Source organism: Eptatretus burgeri, chromosome 13, assembly GCF_056783735.1.
Source record: "Eptatretus burgeri isolate ZD-2024b chromosome 13, Ebu_testis_v1, whole genome shotgun sequence".
Lineage (NCBI taxonomy): Eukaryota > Metazoa > Chordata > Myxini > Myxiniformes > Myxinidae > Eptatretus > Eptatretus burgeri.
Window position 1 is genome coordinate 52,432,928 of NC_140973.1, and position 16,175 is coordinate 52,449,102.

General features: G+C 49.8%; 1 protein-coding gene across 8 annotated transcripts in view; it reads left to right on the top strand.

Annotated features, from left to right (window-relative positions):
• LOC147014478 (Krueppel-like factor 3) overlaps nt 1-3,251 on the top strand; it is an 88,667-nt gene extending 85,416 nt beyond the window's left edge. For 7 of the 8 annotated variants that reach the window (XM_085852434.1, XM_085852433.1, XM_085852432.1 and 4 more), the window contains one exon: nt 1,502-3,251. In XM_085852434.1, the coding sequence (XP_085708560.1) occupies nt 1,502-1,683 (182 nt within the window). In that variant the 3' untranslated portion in view covers nt 1,684-3,251. The remainder of the gene's footprint in view (nt 1-1,501) is intronic. The other variant, XM_085852431.1, reaches the window with a different exon arrangement.
• Nucleotides 3,252-16,175: the final 12,924 nt, after the last annotated feature.

Below are 16,175 nucleotides of genomic sequence, written 5' to 3' on the forward strand. Positions count from 1 at the left end.
GAGGTTTGGTCCAGAATCATCGTAGAAACTTCTGGTTTGCGTCGCTACCTTCTCTTGAGACAGCTTTTATTCGACAAGGCCAGAGGTCAAGTTGATGATTTCGTAAGTACCAGTCTATGACTGCTTGTTTATTTGTTTGTGTGCAAGATATCTCAAAAAGTTGTGGACGGATCCGAATGAAAATTTGTGGACAGTTTCGGTGTGTGACAAGGACGAACTGATTAGATTTTGGTGAAGATCTGGATCCGGATCTGACAACTATAATTTTTTTAGTGATTCTTCACCATTGAGAGATTGGGTCAAAAACAATATATAGCATGATTTCTCAAAAATGTATTTGGCCGATATGTTCTCGTGGATCAGGCATTTCGTGGTGGAGCTATGCGCATTACCGAGTGCCCTTCTAGTTATCATTAAAACATTCTCCACGAGTAGTCGCACCAATGGTGAAAATTTCGTCTCAATCCGCCAAGTGGTTATGGAGAAAAACACAAAAGTTCTGTGCGACAAACAAATGGACCCAAATGCAATACCCTCTTCTTTGGCCAGGGTAATTAAGTAGTTCTCAATCAGACTGACATTTGTTGACAGATGGAGAAAGTGAACCAATTGCTTAACTCCACTTTTCACTTCAGGTGCAGAGAGATAATAGGTACACGTGTCAGTAACCACAGGTGTGTAAACCAGCACGAGTTAGAAAATTTTTCAGACCAACATCTTGACATGGGAATAAAACACTTCACATCATGAAGTATTTACAAATACTGACCTCCATAATTCATTTTTTGCTTCAATAGGAAATATGAATAAAATAAACAAATGGAGGAGTAATGCCCCTTAACAAACCCAATAGGCGCGGCTGAAATGAACGATGAGCAGACCATCTCGCATTTCCTCAATTTGGCGATGTCATAAATTTTGTTTTCTGAGCTCAACATCCAGTGGACAAGTGAAGGTCATTGTCTTCTCCATGGTTATGACTTGCATTGAGCTGATTTCTTCCAAACATGCCTCCAATGCTGGAGTACCTGCAAGTACTTCAACAGGACCAGGTGGTACTTGGTACCTCATTTGGATAAAGAGGTTTATCAGAGACTGGCTTTGCACTGAGTTGGTCCTTTGTCCCATATGGAAATGTACCCTCAAACTCAAACTCTAACAAAACATGATTAGACAATTAAAGCGTTGTGGATGGACATGATCAGGTGCTTCAATTTTATTTTTAAAGGAGAAATGCACATTTGCTATGGGACTCAGTCCAAAGTTTGAGTTATTGATTACATTGGGTTATTCGTGTTGTATTGCTGGTTCGATGTTGTTTCTGATGCTATAAATGTCGTTTTTTTTTAAATGTTGAGATTAGTTGTCCATCAAACACATGGACACTAGGGTGAAGGACATGAAGTCGACCTACAAAAATGCCTTCTTTGTTGATAGTTACTTTATTACAAGGAATGCTTACACGACATTACTTCTCGACCACCCCCAAACCTTTTGACAGGAGAAAAGCCGTACCGGTGCACATGGGTTGGTTGCACCTGGAAGTTTGCACGTTCGGACGAGCTCACGCGTCATTATCGCAAACATACGGGAGTGAAACCGTTCAAGTGTACGGACTGTGAGCGCAGCTTCTCACGCTCCGACCACCTCGCACTTCATCGAAAACGTCACCTGTTGGTGTGAGCAATGAGGGATGGCTCGTGTGTCGGACCTCTAAGTGCAGGGTACTCGGTGCAACGACGCGACTAGTGTATAGCACGAGCGATGGCAGCTGTATTACATACTCTCTCGTGTTCCGTGAAGCTCCTTTCTTCGATCCCCAATTCCCCCAAATCTTGTCGTGCATCTAGTATTCCCCACCTCTCTGCGTCAGCCTGCCTAATCTTACAAGCTTTGAGAGGTGGTTTAATGAAGACCTACATCATCACTGAATGTTCTTGACATTGGCTTTGGCTGCTCGCTACAATTCTAAGAGATGAAGAGTCTCTGCTGCTACCGCTGTATTTCCCTAAACACAGTCTCTGTTGGCCTTTTAAGGCATCATTTCAAAGCCAGTTACAGGGTCAGGTTCAAGCAGGACTGCTCTTGTGGCATCTTCGGTTCCCGTGTGGCTGGCTTTCAAGCGAGGAAAATGGTGACTGGTGACGCCACATTGCTGAGAAAATTGCATTCCCCAATGGTTCCAATGTCTTTACCATTTCAGTATTTTTATTTGGGGGGGGGGGAGGAGAGAGAAAGGAAGGCACATAATTGGAAGGGAGGGGGACATGGCAGGCACATAATTGGAAGGGAGGGGGACATGGAAGGCACATAATTGGATGGGAGGGGGACATGGAAGGCACAAAATTGGATGGGAGGGGGATATGGAAGGCAGATATGGAAGGCACACAGTTGGAGGGGAGGGGGATATGGAAGGCGGATATGGAAGGCACACAATTGGATGGGAGGGGGATATGGAAGGCACATAATTGGATGGGAGGGGGACATGGAAGGCACAAAATTGGATGGGAGGGGGATATGGAAGGCGGATATGGAAGGCACACAATTGGATGGGAGGGGGATATGGAAGGCACATAATTGGATGGGAGGGCGACATGGATGGCATAATTGGAAGGGAGGGGGACATGGAAGGCACATTAATTGGAAGGGAGAAGGACATGGAAGGCACATAATTGGATGGGAGGGGGACATGGAAGGCACATTAATTGGAAGGGAGTGGGACATGGAAGGCACATAATTGGATGGGAGGGGGACAAGGAAGGCACATAATTGGATGGGAGGGGGACATGGAAGGCACATAATTGGATGGGAGGGGGACATGGAAGGCACATAATTGGATGGGAGGGGGACATGGAAGGCACATAATTGGAGGGGAGGGGGACATGGAAGGCACATAATTGGATGGGAGGGGGACATGGAATGCACATAATTGGAAGGGAGCGGGACATGGAAGGCACATAATTGGATGGGAAGGGAACATGGAAGGCACATAATTGGATGGGAGGGGGACATGGAAGGCACATAATTGGATGGGAGGGGGACATGGAAGGCACAATCGGATGGGAGGGGGACATGGAAGGCACATAATTGGATGGGAGGGGAACATGGAAGGCACATAATTGGATGGGAGCAGGACATGGCAGGCACATAATTGGATGGTAGGGGGACATGGAAGGCACATAATTGGATGGGAGGGGGACATGGAAGGCACATAATTGGATGGGAGGGGGACATGGAAGGCACATAATTGGATGGGAGGGGACAGGGAAGGCACATAATTGGATGGGAGGGGGACATGGAAGGCACATAATTGGATGGGAGGGGGACATGGAAGGCACATAATTGGATGGGAAGGGGACATGGAAGGCACATAATTGGATGGGAGGGGGACATGGAAGGCACATAATTGGATTGGAGGGGGACATGGAAGGCACATAATTGGATGGGAGGGGGACATGGAATGCACATAATTGGAAGGGAGCGGGACATGGAAGGCACATAATTGGATGGGAAGGGAACATGGAAGGCACATAATTGGATGGGAGGGGGACATGGAAGGCACATAATTGGATGGGAGGGGGACATGGAAGGCACATAATTGGATGGGAGGGGGACATGGAAGGCACATAATTGGATGGGAGGGGGACATGGAAGGCACATAATTGGATGGGAGGGGGACATGGAAGGCACATAATTGGATGGGAGGGGACATGGAAGGCACATAATTGGATGGGAGGCGGACATGGAAGGCACATAATTGGATGGGAAGGGGACATGGAAGGCACATAATTGGATGGGAGGGGGACATGGAAGGCACATAATTGGATTGGAGGGGGACATGGAAGGCACATAATTGGATGGGAGGGGGACATGGAATGCACATAATTGGAAGGGAGCGGGACATGGAAGGCACATAATTGGATGGGAAGGGAACATGGAAGGCACATAATTGGATGGGAGGGGGACATGGAAGGCACATAATCGGATTGGAGGGGGACATGGAAGGCACATAATTGGATGGGAGGGGGACATGGAAGGCACATAATTGGATGGGAGGGGGACATGGAAGGCACATAATTGGATGGGAGGGGAACATGGAAGGCACATAATTGGATGGGAGGGGAACATGGAAGGCACATAATTGGATGGGAGCAGGACATGGCAGGCACATAATTGGATGGGAGGGGGACATGGAAGGCACATAATTGGATGGGAGGGGGACATGGAAGGCACATAATTGGATGGGAGGGGGACATGGAAGGCACATGATTGGATGGGAGGGGAACATGGAAGGCACATAATTGGATGGGAGCAGGACATGGAAGCCACATAATTGGATGGGAGGGGGACATGGAACGCACATAATTGGATGGGAGGGGGACATGGAAGGCACATAATTGGATGGGAGGGGAACATGGAAGGCACATAATTGGATGGGAGCGGGACATGGAAGGCACATAATTGGATGGGAGGGGGACATGAAGACACAAAAGTGTAAGATGATAAATTGCATTTAAGTGCAGCGAATTTATTTCCCATGGTTTTAGAAAGTTTTGTTCTTCACTCCTCCCGTGAAACTTTTTTTTTTCTCAAACTCTACGGTTTGCCTTGTGATTATTGAAGTGACCCTGATTGCAGTCTCGCCCATACATGGTACCTTTTACCGTGGAGAACTGTCAACTAACCAGGTTTTGCTTAAACATTGTACATTTCCGTTCCGGTATTCGTATCTGTGCACTATGTAATGTACATACCATAGTGAAGTATATCGATCCTTTTTCAGAATTAGTAGGAAATTTATTGCTAGTGTCTATTTCATAACATTAAAGAAAGCTGTTTATTATTATTATTATTTTTTTTTTCTTTTCTGTTATGATGCCCGTCAGGTGATTCGTTAAAAAGTTTATCTTTCTACTTGGGAGGCCATGTACGTGTCCCAGAGGATGGCCGGCAACTTAACGCAAACAGCTGTGAAGTCAATGAAACCCTGTACAGTCTGCCCAGAAATGTATATTGATAAACCCAAATGGACAAATAAACATTTTTGTAACTTTTTGGAATGTGCCCTTTGAAGTGCTGCCCACAGGTCAGCTTGAGCTACTTCCCGTTTTATACACAAACTGATCACGGAAGTCACGCCTCATTGTGATGAGGTGCAAATGTCAGATGAATAGGAATTGTGACAGATTTAAACCTCTAACATACTGTACATTCATGGTCACTGCATCACAAGCTACCATTTTGCTTTGAACAAAAACAGAAAAATGAATGAATTTGAACCTGAGACTGGCTCAAATCGAAAGCTCGAATTTTGCATCCACAACCTTCAGCTTGTACCAGTGGACCTGTGAAGGAAATTGATGGGTCGAACCCAACCAAATCAAAATGCATGAGTATGACTGAGATGTATTTCTTTGGCTGCTATGGATCGTCACAAGGTGCCTCAATTGAGCTAAAAGCAATGGTGAACCAAAGTTTATGATGGACGAGATGATTCCAATGTTCATATGGGTTTTCTATTGGAGAAGATCAAAGTACAGGGATGGTGATGAAACCAGCTGATGATATTTCCTTGCTACATGTACGCTTGTGCCATTAATGCCACCATGGGTGTAGACTTCTTCGGGACAGGTACACAGCCATGTCAGGACATGTGCTCCAACGTCTTCATCTTTGTAAACTCGATGCCATGCACATGTTTGAGTTGAGTTGTCCAAGAAGCTGAAAATCACAATGTGACAAGTCAACTGTGATTTAAAATTTCCAACCCATCTCCACTCAAGTAGTTGTGGTCACTTACCATGTGAGGGTGAACATTGTCATGTGCTTAAGTCACAGGGTGGGACAGCATACCTGGGCATCATTGATGTACTACTTTGTCTCACTTCATTGTGTAACATGTCACTGTAGTGACGTGGATTGATGGCTTTCGTACATTCAAGAAATTTCCCAAAAGTTAAAGGTTGAAGGGTCCAAAACACTTGCAATGATCTTTTTAGTTCATGGCTGAATCTCAAATTATTTTGGTGGTGGGGAACAACGTCTCCACTTCACAGCTTGCTTTGACTCGCATGAAATGATTGATCCAGGTCCTTTCACCTGTTAAAGTCTTCCATAAGTCTCTCTCTCTCTCTCTCTCTCTCTCTCTCTCTCTCTCTCTCTCTCTCTCTCTCTCTCTCTGCCTGTCTCTCTATCTCTCACTGTCTGTCTCTCTATCTCTCACTGTCTGTCTCTCTCTCTCCCTCTCTCTCTCTCTCTCTCTCTCTGCGTCTCTCTCTCTCTCTCTCTCTCTCTCTCTCTCTCTCTCTGCCTCTCTCTCTCTCTCTCTGCCTCTCTCTCTCTCTCTCTGTGTCTCTCTGTCTCTCTGTCTCTCTGTCTCTCTGTCTCTCTGTCTCTCTGTCTCTCTGTCTCTCTGTCTCTCTCTCTCTCTCTCTCTCTCTCTCTGACAATGGCCACACAACTTGCCTTCAGATCAAACACAAGGTCCTTTCGTACCCACTTTACATTAACCCATCAAGCATGGTCTCTCACTGTTTATAGTCGTCAAGATACCATCATCATTCTGCAAAAGTGAAACTTCAAGTGGATCATGAACACTAAATGGTGGTGCTATGCAACTACAATCACAAGACTGGGATATAAAAAAACACCAAATCATTCCTCAACCATAAACTAATGCACAGCAACTGCTTCACATTACTTGTACACACCTGCAGGATGGCTTTCCAAACAAGTACTCTTCAGTGAATTATCAAATGTAAATCGTTGATAGGAATGTCCCCATAAACTTGAGGAAGGACTTTGAAGGAAGAACTCAAGATGGTTTTTTTTTGAACAATCCTGATATCATTAGACAGCTGCCAGGGACCCGTCGAAGGCCAGAATCCAAAAAGGCAACTGCCGAATATCAGCTGACGGAGCACACCAAAACGACAATGCAGCTGAGGCCAGAAGAGTCCTTCATCGTCAAACTTTCCATAGATTGGATTGATGGTACTCATCCTTAATGAACTGCAAAAGTAGGAATGAATAAGTTTCAACATTTCCAACACTGATGTCCAATTCTGAAATTTCACAGATAGTAATCTGAGGGATCTTGGTTCCGATCAACACATTTGGTTTCACATGAGAATGCTTAATGTTGCTCAATGATTCACGGCCATATTCAAACTCACAACTATTTCAACACAAAGTGAAAGAGGTGTCACCAAATTGGGCAGAAGGTCTTCTGTTAATTTCACGTGATTTGATGTTCTCCTTCACAGGAACTTAATGATACATGTTTCACAGGATTATACTGGAGGTCCCTTCAATTTACTCAGAATGCTTTGGGTAGCATTAGTATTCTAAAATGAAGGCACCACCAAGCTGTATGGCTGTCAAAGGCAAATATCAAATTAAGACCTGAGCCTTGTTGGCTAGATAGCCATGTGAATTGGTGATGCCATCATGTTTGAAAGTGGATCATCCTAACTTTTCTTCGTTCATATGCAGCACAAGGCGGCGGGGCAACAACATTGGCTGATTTGTGCACATGCACGCACACACACACAACAAATTGAAAGCATCTAAGACACCTAAAATAATAAGTCACATTTTATAAAAGCATTTTGGAAAATTACAGAAGACCGATTTGGGTTGGATTGCAAAAGCTTGTAATGCTGAACATTACCGAATGGATCAAAAACAGCACGAGACATGTGGCTGCGTTAAAGAGAGTATGAAGGAGAGAAAGGATTGAGTGGAATGACCACACGTGAGTAGTTTAGTATTAACATGAAATATTAGACTCAATGATAAAGATGGGTGATTTGTTCAGATAAATAACATTAAACCACAGAGTACTAAAGATGTCCTTGCTATGCTTCGGAAATATCGAATCTTCGTTTTATGCTATGTGATGGAGGTGAGTTCAAGTCAGGATGCGATTTTAACAAGGCCCCAAAATGAAAGCCTCATTTCAAAAAACGCATTATGGATGAGGTGAAAGTAACAGCTAAACGAAGCAAAGTTTATAGTTTTTGCTTTTTTTTATTTATTCTTTAGAAAGATGCAAATAGTCTTAAAGGTGGAGGGGGGAGGGGGTTGTGGGACAGTGGTGAGTGACATCACCAAACCACCACAAATTTGCCATTATCACAGTTCTGTGGTTATATTCAATATGACCTGTGGACATTTGGCGAATGAGATTTTCCACGAACACATGCACGAATCAAAAGCATGCAAACATGGTCTCATGAGTCATAAACATGCGAATATGGGTAAACAGTCATAAACATGTGAACTTGGGTGCATGAGTCATAAACATACAAACATGGGGAAACAGAGTCATAAACATGTGAATATGGGTACACAGCAATTCATAAACAAGTGAACTTGGGTGCATGAGTCATAAACATGCAAACATGGGAAGACAGTCATAAGCATGTGAACATGGATGCACGAGTCAAACGTGTGATATGTGCACAGCATGTAATAAGCATGCGAACATAGGCACACAGCGAGTCGTAAACATGTGAACATGGATGCGCGAGTCAGAAACGTGTGATATGTGCACAGCATGTAATAAGCATGCGAACATAGGCACACAGCGAGTCATAAACATGTGAACATGGATGCGCGAGTCATAAATGTGTGATCATATGTGCACAGTGAGTCATAAGCATGTGAATATGGGCACACAGCGAGTAATAAACCTGCAAACATGGATGCATGAGTCATAAACATATTGTTGTGGTTACCAGATTCGCAAACCACCATTCAGGTCCCTTAGGTGAGGTATCTCGGTAAGTGCATGTGTAGTTAGGCCCAAACCCGTTGTCTAGTGGGAATACATGTCATTTATACGTGCTGCGACTCTTCAGGATAGCCGTTTTTCTTTTACTATCTTTATTTTGGACCAATCGCCACCATCACAACCACAACAACAACCACCAACCACAACGCCGCTTCACCACAACCGCCATGACCTTTACCGTCGCAACTCGCCACCATCGCATCACCGTCATCTCGCGCCACTCATGGGCACCGATGCTGGACTCGTGTAGGGCGCACGTTGAACAGCGTGTACAAAATCACGGATTTTCTGCTTCAAAAACGGATCCAAAACGACACACGCCCACTTTTTGCCGTCCAATCGGTGAGCGAGGGGCGAATTGGCCCCGCCCCCAGGGCGATCGATATATGCAAATTTGTGGATCAAAAAGCCTTCACGCCCACTTTTTCTCGGGCCAATGGGGAGCGAGTTGAAAGGTCAAAGGGAGGGGGTCAAAGGCGAAGTTACGGGGGGGATAAAAGGACGGTGTTCGTCAGTAAAAGGAGTCGTAAAAGTCGGAGCGAAAGAGTCAGCAGAACGGAGGCGAAGGAGTCGGAACGAGGCGAAGGAGTCGGAACAGAGAGTCAAGACTTCGCGGGCGGTGGAGCTGCTCGTCGTGTGCGTTGGAGTCGGAACGGAGGGGACGAGCTGTGGAGAGGCGGCGAGTCGGACGAAGGGTGCTCGCGTCGTGCAAGGAGCTGCGCGCCCGAGGGAGGCCGGCAGCGCGACCTGGCCGAGGTGGAGACGCTCGTCGCGCACATAATAAAGATCCTCTATACCCCGAGCATCAGCAACCCCCTCCTGTTTCCCCCCGCGCTGAGATAGTGCGACCAAGGGGGCCCCGTTCCCACCCCCTGCCAGGCACTGTCCACGAGGCCCGCGGGTTGCGGGCCATCGTTGCCCGCGTCTCATCACCAGACGGGTAGGCCCGACCAGGTCTCGGCCCCAGGCCTACCTCATTCTTGAGGGTATTTCTTTTCCTTGGTTTTGGGTATGTGTTGTCGGCGCCGTCTGTGAAGTAGAATTGTATAAGTGTTGCCGTGTGCTCGGTAGTCGGTATTAGCTCTGCACTGTGTTTTCACTTTTATGTTTGCTTTTTGTGTAAATGGAATTGTGTTTTCTTTTTTGTGTGCATTTGGTGGAATTGTATTTGTGTGCTTCCCGTGTGCCGAGAATAAACGTGCTTTATTGTTGAACTGTTTCCCGCTTCGCTTCGTCTTTTTCCCCATTGAACCCCCATCTTGCTTCACGTAAAGGGTTGGTAGTGGGCTGAGTACGCCCGATAATTAATCGAACCGTCGAGGTCGACGATAACACCGCTCGGTTATTCTGATAGTACGGAACGGGTCGCTTAAGTGGCCCGTGTCCGAAGTCGACCTGCGGCGAGGTGCGATCGCCCGGTCTACCCTCCGCGTGGGTACTTAGGTAGTTCGAATTTGGCCAGCAACCCTATCCCACGCGGGGGCTGATTGGCTCGATCGCGGTGAGACCGAAAGGTCCACCCGTGACTGGTTCCCGGCGTTAGTCCGAGAGGGTCACGACTGGATTGTCCGTCCGGTGGGCGACGTGCCGCGATTCGAGTTACGTGGCCGTCAGCACGCCGGCGGGCGCGAAAACCGCAACACTGGTGTCAGGAGTGGGATACAAATTCATCGCCCTCCTCGCGGCACTGGTATTGGAGAGCGGGACAACAGGCTCTCCTGTCTCCAGCGAAATTCACGGGAATCGGTCCAGGGGTGAGAGAAGCGACCCCCGATTCCCTCCAAATTACGAGCGAGCAAATTAACCCTTCACGAGAAGCAAGATGGCGTCTCAAGGCGAGCGGGAGCCGGGGGTATTAGAAATGGATGTAGAATGTGTAGGATCCATGGTCCAGGATGGAATCCCCGAGCAGGAAATGTTGATTGTGCAGGAACACGGACTCGCCCAACTGAACCCAGGACCCGAGGTGGGTGCGGCAGCGGCCGCGGTGTATGACACCTCCACCCTCTCCACCAAGACCCTTCCCCAACCCCTGCCGAAACGGCTCACTTGAGTGCATCCGACATGGCCCAGCTATTCACCATGCTGGCACAAATGAATGCGGCAATGACAAATGAAATGAAAAACGAAATGAAAGGCATGAACAAACAAATGATCGAAAAGATGGAGGCGAATATGAAAAACGAAATGAAAGGCATGAACGAACAAATGAACGAAAAGATGGATACAAATACAAATGAAGTGAAAACGACGATGGATACAAATACAAATGAAGTGAAAACGACGATGGATGCGAATACACAGCAAATGAGGGAAGAAATGAAAGAGCTGCGGGGTGAGACGCAGAACATGGGCCGATGCCTGCAGGCGGGCATGAAGGCCGTGACCAGGGAGCTGGGAATGGCGACTTCACGTGTGGGAGCAAACGAGCTGGGTGGGGGTGCAACGGCTGACAGGCCCGCGGTGGAGGCGGGTGAAAAAATAATTCGTGGAACGTGTTGGGCGAGGGTCGTGACGATGACCGAAAGGAAAAATTAAATGGGGAGACCAAAACGTGTGAGACGAGACACGAGGTGACGACAACAGAAATAATAGTTGAGACAAGGGAGGTAAAGGGTGAAGAGTTGGCAGAGACACGGGAGATGGGAACAATAGAGGAAAGACTACACGAGGAAGACGGGGTAAGTGACGCGCACGCACACACGGAGGTAGTGGAGGACAATGGGGGTGAGCTCGCGGAGCGTGTAGGGACCCGGTGCGAGCAGCGGGATGGCCTCCTCCAGGAACGAGGGGAGGGAGTATGCCCCCTTGAGGTGAGTCACGACCAGGTGAGTTCGGTCGTGCTTTGCGAGGTTGAGAGGAGGAGTGCTGTGGACGGGTGCACGGAGAGCTTGGGGGGTATAGAGGCCCCGGAGACCCTTGTGGGGACACGAATCCCCAGTGTGGTTGTCCCTGTGTATGTGGTGCAAGGTGTGAGTGCGTCCCCGTGTGTGGAAGCGACCCCGTGTGTGAGTGGTGTGGTGGCGATGGTGCCAGAGTGCGTGCTTCCCAGCACGCCGGGTGTGGATGGGGCACCGTGTGTGGAAGAGGCCGTGTGTGTGAGTGAAACGGCCTGTATGGATGAGGCACCGCGGGTTAGTGCCCCCGCGTGTGTGGATGAGGCACGGTGTGAGAGTAGTGAGGCACGCGTGAGTGAACGGCCGTGTGCAAGGTCGCTGTGTGCAAGGGAGACCGTGTGTGTGAGAGAGCGGTATGTGAGGGAGATGTCGGTTGGCATGCGGGAGCACGCAGCCGCGTCTCCCGGTGTGAGTTTAATGGTGTGGACTGTGTGCGTCGTAACACGCAGGTATGCGTGTGTGGAATGGAGACGGAGACGGCGACATGGGAGAAACGAAAGCCGGGTAGCGGCTGTAGTTGTTTCGAGGACCGTGCCGGGTTCACCCAGCAGTGAGCACGCGGTTCGTGCTGTGCAACGCACGAGACCACCACGTGCTCGCTTGCGAGAGTGAAGTCCCGGTCCGGAAACTCACGCGGTGGATTTGCCGATCCCGCGGACGGACAAAGTTAGGCAGGTAAATGGATTTGGACCGGACGGGTTCTCCACGCGATCGTGTGTGTAAAGCTCCAACGGGCAAAGCACATGTGTTCGCGTGGGGAACCCCTCGAGACGTGTGGCTTGTGTGTTTTTTTTTATGCGCACGGTGACGCCATGGCTGCACGTGTGGTTGGAATCCGGCAGGAGGGGTATCTCTGCCGGATGGTAGCGTCCAAGGAGGGACGAGGAACACGTGCAGCTGCATGACGTCACGGGCAGGTGCAAAGTGCGCGAGCTCTGAGTTGCCGCGCAGGTGCTGCGCATGGGAAAAAAAAAAGCAAGCCTCACTTTCGGGTGTACAGGATTCCTGGGCAAGGGGTGAAAGACCCCCTTACCCAGGGGCACAGGATGGAAACTAGTTAGGGGGAAGGGTTAGCTTAGTTAGACCGACTTCATGGGGCAGGGGTAAGTCCTCATGGAGTCCGTGGAATGGATTAGTGAGAGGGATTGTAGTCAGATTTAGGTTGGGAAATAAAATGAATTAGGAGACAGTGACAGACTTGTGGATGTGTACAGGGGACGTAGTTTAGCTACGTAGTGTTAAAAGGAACGTGCTGTAGTTTAAGGGTCGACGTGGGAGCACGAGTTAGTTAGGGGATGTAGTTAGAAGGATGGCAGAGTTCAGTGGTGTGTGTGTTGAAGTGTTGAAGAGTTGAGAGGTGAGTACTTGTTGAGTGAGTGAGGCCAGCGGGTCTGTGTGAGTGGAGTGAATGGGGAATGCATGGTGCGATGAGTGATTGGGGGGAGGAGTGACTCCCGCCCAAGGGACCCCGGGGTCAGAGTAAAGTGAGTTAGGGGGTTAGTCAAATTGAAAAATGGAGGTCGTTTTGTTGTTGGTGGGAAAGTAGGCTCGAGACCCATTTGGAGGGGTGCAGGAGCCCTGTTGACGGGCTTGGGAGCGTGGCTGCGAAAGGTGAGTATCGCTGAGTGGGTACCCCGGGCACCAGGCTAGTCGGCCGCGGTAGGCCAAGGGCCCATGGGGGGCCGGGATAGAGTAGTGGGCACGGGTGCGCCTGCTTGGTGCAGGGGCCCGGGGCGCCATTAGCCGCGTGGGCAGTGCAGTGGGCACGGGTGACCCTCGGAAAGGGGCCCGGGAGGCCGGCCTGCCACGTGTGCGTTTCAGGGGAGGTGCCATGGGGGGCACTCCCCGGTGTTAGGGAGCTGGTAGGCTCGGAGGCAGTGTAGTGCCCGGGGGTGCCATAGCGGGAGAATCGGCAGAGGGTCGTGCCTGCCAAAGTGAGCCACGTGTCCCAGCCAGGAGACCGTGTGAGGGCACGGAGAGAAAATTGGGGGGCGAGGCCCGAAATTGTAAGGACACCAACACAGGCGACGGGAATCTGGGTTGTTAGAACCAATAGTTTAAGCGAGAGGCGCTTGTTGAAAGGCCCCGGGCAGTTTAACAGTTAAATGGTTAGGATAGATTAGGAGATGTACCCCTCCGCACCATCCATCCCCTCGCTGTCATTGTGGGCCGCTGGACCCACTTTGGTTAAGATCGCCGAACTCTGGGGAGGCCATTCTGAGGCTTCGTTGGGCCTCGACACAGGACGTTAGCTCTCCCTTATTCCCCTCCGGGAAGGGAACGTAGGGGTTGGGAGTAGGCTAGGTGACAGGATAGGTTAGCCGAACAAGGACGATAAAGGGGGTTAGGGGACGATTTATAGTGGGGAAGTAAAAATAAAAACAACAAAAAAATAAGTTGGGGCTAAATTGGGGTTTGACAAATTAAGGGAGTGGGTATGTACAGTGACAGGCAAAGGCGATAGGTTGGGAGGGAGACGGGTAGGTAGGTCCGAGCCCGCCTTCCAAGTGGCCAGCACCACCGCACTCCCTCCACCAACTTCCACTGACGGCAAAGGCTGGCCAACTTCATCGGCTGGCCGTGTTTTGCTTCAAGGCGGAGGCCGGCCAACTTCATCGGCAGCTGTTGTTTTGCTGCAAGGCCTGTGCCATCGGCTGGCCGTGTTTGCTTCAAGGCCTGTGCCGGCCAGTTCATCTGCTGGCTGTTTTTCTTCAAGGCCTGTGCCGGCCAGTTCATCTGCCGGCTGTGTTTGCCTGCAGCGGCCTTCTTCTGCGGGCTGCGTTTGCCTGCTGCCTTTGCCATGCCATGCCCACTGCCCCTGTTCACCAGCCCCCGTTCAATTTTTGCTTTGCCCCCCCTGTTCATTTCCATGTGCGCCAGGATCCGCAAGGCAACAGTTTGCAAGCTGCGAGAACTGCCCTGTTGGCAGCTACAACACGGGCCTGCAGTGGCGGCCCGTGCACCGTGTTTGTGTTCATGCATCCATTCGTTGTGCTCATTGCGTGTGCCACTTGAGCTGGCACGGAGACTGCGTTGTGCAGCCCAAGCACCGTTGTGGTTCACTGAGTTCAGTTCAAAAAGGAAGGCCTTGGACTGCGTGTGAGCAGCCAGCCACGTTCCCTGTCACCTGCATTGTTTGAGTCAGAGACTGCATGTGGGCAGCCTGGCTCCCTGCTAACTGCTTTCTTTTGCAGAGTTCATTGATCCTGGGCCATGGTTTAGTGTAAAATTTGTAAGTTAAGGTAAGATGTACTGTAAATATGAGTGCGCCCCCGGCATGTATGTCTTAGCGCCGGCAATTTTATTTAAGTCGTCCGTGTGAGTGAGTTTGTTTAGGTAGTTACGCAGCCCTCAGGTTATTTATTTTGGGGACACGAATACCATGAATGTCGCACTCAGGGATCCGTAGGTAAAGTGTACTAGGGGAAAACTACACATGATGGCACACGAAAATTTGACGACTCGGGACGAGTCTGTAAAGGGTGGGGGTAGTGTTGTGGTTACCAGATTCGCAAACCACCATTCAGGTCCCTTAGGTGAGGTATCTCGGTAAGTGCATGTGTAGTTAGGCCCAAACCCGTTGTCTAGTGGGAATACATGTCATTTATACGTGCTGCGACTCTTCAGGATAGCCGTTTTTCTTTTACTATCTTTATTTTGGACCAATCGCCACCATCACAACCACAACAACAACCACCAACCACAACGCCGCTTCACCACAACCGCCATGACCTTTACCGTCGCAACTCGCCACCATCGCATCACCGTCATCTCGCGCCACTCATGGGCACCGATGCTGGACTCGTGTAGGGCGCACGTTGAACAGCGTGTACAAAATCACGGATTTTCTGCTTCAAAAACGGATCCAAAACGACACACGCCCACTTTTTGCCGTCCAATCGGTGAGCGAGGGGCGAATTGGCCCCGCCCCCAGGGCGATCGATATATGCAAATTTGTGGATCAAAAAGCCTTCACGCCCACTTTTTCTCGGGCCAATGGGGAGCGAGTTGAAAGGTCAAAGGGAGGGGGTCAAAGGCGAAGTTACGGGGGGGATAAAAGGACGGTGTTCGTCAGTAAAAGGAGTCGTAAAAGTCGGAGCGAAAGAGTCAGCAGAACGGAGTCGGAACGAGGCGAAGGAGTCGGAACAGAGAGTCAAGACTTCGCGGGCGGTGGAGCTGCTCGTCGTGTGCGTTGGAGTCGGAACGGAGGGGACGAGCTGTGGAGAGGCGGCGAGTCGGACGAAGGGTGCTCGCGTCGTGCAAGGAGCTGCGCGCCCGAGGGAGGCCGGCAGCGCGACCTGGCCGAGGTGGAGACGCTCGTCGCGCACATAATAAAGATCCTCTATACCCCGAGCATCAGCAACCCCCTCCTGTTTCCCCCCGCGCTGAGATAGTGCGACCAAGGGGGCCCCGTTCCCACCCCCTGCCAGGCACTGTCCACGAGGCCCGCGGGTTGCGGGGCCATCGCCGCTCCGCGTCTC